The 5,421-nt window shown below is 38.0% G+C and overlaps 1 protein-coding gene across 5 annotated transcripts in view; it reads right to left on the bottom strand.

The window, feature by feature from the left end:
* Nucleotides 1–489: 489 nt before the first annotated feature.
* The window catches only part of FRYL (FRY like transcription coactivator), a 376,409-nt gene continuing 371,477 nt past the window's right edge, over nt 490–5,421 (bottom strand). For all 5 annotated transcript variants that reach the window (XM_019525974.1, XM_019525975.1, XM_019525976.1 and 2 more), the window contains 2 exons: nt 4,813–5,009; nt 490–4,373 (listed from right to left, as the gene is read on the bottom strand). In XM_019525974.1, coding sequence (XP_019381519.1) covers nt 4,115–4,373; nt 4,813–5,009 — 456 coding nt within the window. In that variant the 3' untranslated portion in view covers nt 490–4,114. The remainder of the gene's footprint in view (nt 4,374–4,812; nt 5,010–5,421) is intronic.

The raw sequence follows: 5,421 nt of genomic DNA on the forward strand, positions 1-5,421 counted from the left end.
GGAGGTGTATCATAGATTTTTTGGGTTGGAAGGGACCTCAAGTAGATCATAGAGTCTGAGCCCCTGCCCTGGGCAGGAAAGAGTGCTGGGGTCAGATGCCCCCAGCCAGGTGTTTGTCCAGTCTTCTCTTAAAGACAGACCTCCAAGGTAGGGGAGAGCACCACCGCCCTTAGAGGCCCATTCTGGATTCTGGTAACCCTTACTGTGAAGTAAAAGTATTTTCTCAGTTCTAGTCAAGAAAAGAATTATTTGGAACACCAAAGCAGACATCTGCAGACAAGAATATGGCAACCCTGTAGTGTTCAATGAAAGTGTTAGAGTTCAATGTCACCATTTTTGTCTAGAGTGACTCATAACTGTTCAGCCTAAAAAGCTGTCATGGGATGAGTTGAGTGACCTCACACACTTCCAAAATCTTTATTCCTAATTCAATGCAATACAGTGCTGTTTGAGATATTTGGATGGAAAAAACCAAACCAAGTATACTTATTTGTATGCATGTTTATTGCATTTAAATGAGTGTATGTACATGCATTATATATGCCTTCAATGCTCTGCAGACAAAAAATTGAGCCATGAAGCATTTTCTTGCCTGGAACCGTAGACTTGATCAAGAGGAGATAGGCAGTTGCCTGTAAGAGAGAAACATACAGAAATCCCAACCCTGAAAGATTCAGGTTGTTTATGCCCACTTTGCGATTAAAATGCAGTATTGTTCAACAGCACGATGGGCTTCATAATATTAAAAGGTTATCTGGCAGTTATGAAGCACATATACATTTGTGTACCTCTACTTTTGTTTGGTCTGGAAGGCTGCTTATAGAATCAGATATCAAATTATCTCTAAACTTACTGCATGTAACTGATATTTCTGTTAAACTGCAGCCACTCAGGAGGCAGAGAGCTGTACTATTTTCTGCTGTTGTCACTACCACACTTCCAGCCAAACTAGTAGGTGCTACTACCATAATATCCTGAAGTGCTGTATCAGTGATGATGAGGCAAGAAATTGGGTCTTGATGCTATAGTGTGAGATTCTGGATTGCCACAGTTTCACTAGTGAGACTGGTGTCAATGTCTGATAAATCCTATATTATGTGTTTAGGGATAAGAGTGGACTTCCACCCTCACCGGCTACTGCTTCTTGCAGCAGAACAAGGGCAGAGTCCCAACTCACTTTTGGGAGTTGAAAAATAAGGCACTTTTGATGACTGTAAAGGTATAATTCCTGTGAGCTATCTATACTCTGTAGTTCTGCAAACATTACTTTCCTTACCCTTGTATATTCCACGGACCCAGCAACTGGCTTACATCCTTGAATCATGCTGAATATGAAACCACTGACCCCTAAAACCTATGTCAAATGCAACCCTCACACCCTTTATTGTATACAATACCTGTTGTGGATGTCAGGTTATGGAATATCAAATAGGGTATAAAAGGAACACCACAGGCTCAGTGATTATATGAAACAGGATCTTTATCTTCCTTAGAACAGGAAGTAATTTTGTGGTTAGTAGATTAGACACTTGATGCAATTGCTGATAGACAGTAGCATTTTCTAGCCAGTGAAACAAGTCCTTTATTGCTTTATCTTTGCAGTAATCAGCATACCCCTCTGTCTTATGGAGAAGTTTGCTTAATTACTTTGTGACTTCACCAAGCTAACCTTAACACCTCTTAAGTCGCAAATAGGTTTCTTCTGGCTTCAGCATTAGATGAAGTGCTTGCTTACTGCTGGCCTGTTCTGGAATATTAATCTAAGACAGCTGCTAGGCCAGGGCAAGAATCTTGCTCTTCTTGAGACATGGATGTGGAAGTGCTTGCTCTTGTTAGCAAGAGAAAGTCTATTTAAACTGGCATACTAGTGCCTCTGTTATGTAGTCCTGTAGTGTAGAAGAGATTAACAAGACAAACATGATTACAGAATGCTCTCTGCAAAACATGAGGTAATGTATGTTGAGATGTATTCCTTAGGGGGGAATGGGGGGCTATGAGAAAACACCCTGATGGGGTTAGGCCTTGGAGTCAATTCAGTCCAATACCTGCACATATAGGAGATTGACAAATTCTATTCAGATGGGTACAAACTGAGCATTAGAACTTAGATGAGAGGATCAGTCATTCATGACAGACCATATTAAAATCTTATTAGGGTCTTTGAGGAAAAAATACAGAAGTCCAAATCTAAGGTTTGTCGATTCACTGTTACAATTATATAGCATGTTTACTACTAAGAGAGATTTCCATTTAAATGTTTACCAGCTTCTAAAAGGGACAGTATTGCACATCCCCCTAGCTTGCAAAGATACACAAGATTGCATATATAATGTTTTTATTTTACAAAAAAGGCTGGTAAAAGAGATGATGTAAATAAAAGTGTAACGCGCCACTAAATAAAACTACATATCCCCAAGTAAATACTTAAATAATTAAGAACACCATCTACAGTACCACAGAACCATCAAAATAATTCAGTTTTAGCAGGGTCGAAAATACAGTGATTATGAATGTGCCTTGACCAGTTACAGAGCTTGTTAAGGTAACATAACTACTGTCAGCAGTCCAACAGCGTGCACAGTGCCTTCAATTAATGCATTTCAGCATAATTACATTTCTAGTGGGGTCCACTTCCCCAAGAAAAGGCAAAGCTAAGAATTTCATTTCTACATTCTAAACTCTGGAATTGCAGAGCTCAGTTTAAAAAAAAAAAAATCACAGTGGGTAAGAGAGATGCATATAAAAATACTGGGTGTTCCTTTCAAATCATGGGACTACATTCATATATTTTCTTTTACAAAATGCTATTGGTTTCAGCAGACTCCAGTTCATTTTATGCTACAGACTTTGATGTTTAACTATAAGTATATTGCAGGTTTGCATGTTTTGGTAGTCAGTCTCTTCCTTCCTTTTTTTTCCTTTTTAAATAGTCCCACTTTCTTAGGTGTAATGAGTCATGAATATGCATCTAAATGCATTCACACTTTTCTTGAACTCTGCAGACTACACAGACTGCAAGTCACATATTCTACTACCAATAGCCACAATTCCCATCCCCCCATTAGCTTTGTACACCTATTCTCATATAACAGTGCATTGCACAAATGTACAAGAAAAATACTGGTTTTGCACTATACAGTTCCTAGAATATATACAGAATAAAATAAGTTAATTTTCTTCTAATGAGAGTTGCTGATGGGCAGCATATATCTTTAATATACATTTAAAGTCTCTGCAGGCAGCTACTTTTTGGTTAGTTGTTATCAATATTTGTAACATAAGCACTGATCAGAGAACTGAGCAGCATTCCAATAAAGTTAACAGATATATTATTTCTTTTAGAAATACTGGGGAATCCCAGTTTAAAATATTATTAAATGTCCTAACATTTACACACTATAAGGATTAGATCTAATAAAATATTTTTTTTTCAAAAATAATCTTGCAGTGCTCTTTTAGGCATGCTCAGAGACCTTATCAAACATCCATACCTTCAAAATGCAACTGTCATATAGCCATACATTCCAACTCTCACACATAATTCCTTGTTACAGACAAAAAAAAGCAAATAAAACATTGAGAACTCAATGTTTTTTTTGCAAAGTCTTTGTAAGTCCTCTTTCTGCTTGTGTTTTACTGCACATTCTTCATGACTTTGCAGTGTGTTATTAGGCATTAGCTGATGATTATATTTACTACTGCTGGAAAGTCAGGAAGCCTTGCAGGTCTTCAGCTAAAATTAAACCAGCCTTGATTTTAGCCTCATCCCACCTGCTTTAAATTGTCTCAACATCTGGAGGCGATTTCTGCAACACCATTTTCAATTCTGTTTCTACAGAGAATAATGCATGCCTTTGCATTACATTTAGCCCTTTTCCTTTCATGTAGTTTGTGATAAAAAACCCCCAACAACTGCTGCCCACACCATGACTGTATGGGGAAACAGCAGTCAATAAGATGTTAACTCCATCAGTTTTTGGAACTTAGTTTTTTGACAAAATAATTTCTTGCTGGGGTAAAATTCTGCTGTCAGGTTTTTTGCCCTCCTGTGAAAGGTGCTTGATAATATTCTGAGGCATCCTCAGCTTCAGTTCTTTTCCTAAATGACCACTGTTCAGAATCCAGTGCTTGCCATACTTCCCACTGGTTTGGCTTTTGCTAGGAGCTGATAGGATTGCACCATGCGCAGAGACTCCCGGATTTCTAGATTAAGTTCCATCAGTTTTGAGTTGGCTTCTGACATGTCTTGATTAGAGCCTACTACTGCAAAGCTACCAGTCTGACCCAGAGTCTGATGACGGAAATATATATGCATCAGTGTTTGGATTGGGTTGTCTTCTGAACTTCCAAATATGTCATTTGGCCAAATAGACCTGTAGGCACATAATTAAAATATTTAGTATTCTTGTCTTTTTAAGAATGCTATTTAGTCAAGAAAACTCATTTTCTTTTTAAAAAAGGCCTATACATGAGTGATCAACTTAAGGAAAAAAAAGGGGTCAAAGAATTTTCTAAGGTGGCAGTCCCATGCTTATTAACAAGGTAATTTTCTAAAAGGTTTGTAGTTATTGTTAAAGGATACAAAGAATTTCTTTAACAACAGGAACAGAACTACCATTTTTAAAATGTTAAAACTGCATGAAAGGGAAAGGAAACAAAAGCAGATCAGTGTTGTCCTTTTCAATGACTACATCCAGAAGGAGCTGAAAAAAAACCTGGAGCCAAGCCAATCCTTAAATTAAAAATGTCCATTAGCAAGCTGTACAAGTGTATTCCTGAAAGCATAATCTTTTAAATTGTTTCATATTATACCTGAAAGCCTTGACTTGTACAACAGCTGACACAAACTCCTTGCTTCTCAAGGTTTCAATGAGAGAATGAATGGCCGTCTCTGTGTTAGCTTGGGAAGGCTCTGGGATTTCAGCTTCTTCATTACCGCTGTCTGAGGCAGATTCAGCCTCCTTCAGACAGCTCTCCAGCTGAGCAAGTTCTTCTGACATGTTTATAACCTAAAAAAGACAAGGGTTGAGTTTCTGTGGATTAAAAACTCGGGTCAGCTAAGTTAACTGTTGGGAAAGATATGGTTTGCACTTCCTCTACCCTCAAGAAAAGTGTACAAGAGGATGCCTAGACCAGGATGCCATATGTGTCACCTGGCCCAAACACTTACGTATTTGCATGATTAAATAGCCCAAGTATGTGCAATGAGCACTTGATCAAACCATCATCAGTTCCTCTTAGTTTTCTGGAATGCTTTTCAGAAAAATATAAGCCTAAACAGTTGGGAAGCTACATAGTCCCTATCTGTGGCCTTTTATTAACTGAAATAATTGGACTCTCTGGGAAGAACAACACTAAAATTATGTCATTACATGTAAACAAAACCTGAGTATGAAGAAACTAAGGTGGAAGATGCATGCA

This window comes from Gavialis gangeticus, unplaced genomic scaffold (assembly GCF_001723915.1).
Source record: "Gavialis gangeticus isolate Ggan-Ray unplaced genomic scaffold, GavGan_comp1, whole genome shotgun sequence".
NCBI classification, from domain to species: Eukaryota; Metazoa; Chordata; order Crocodylia; family Gavialidae; genus Gavialis; species Gavialis gangeticus.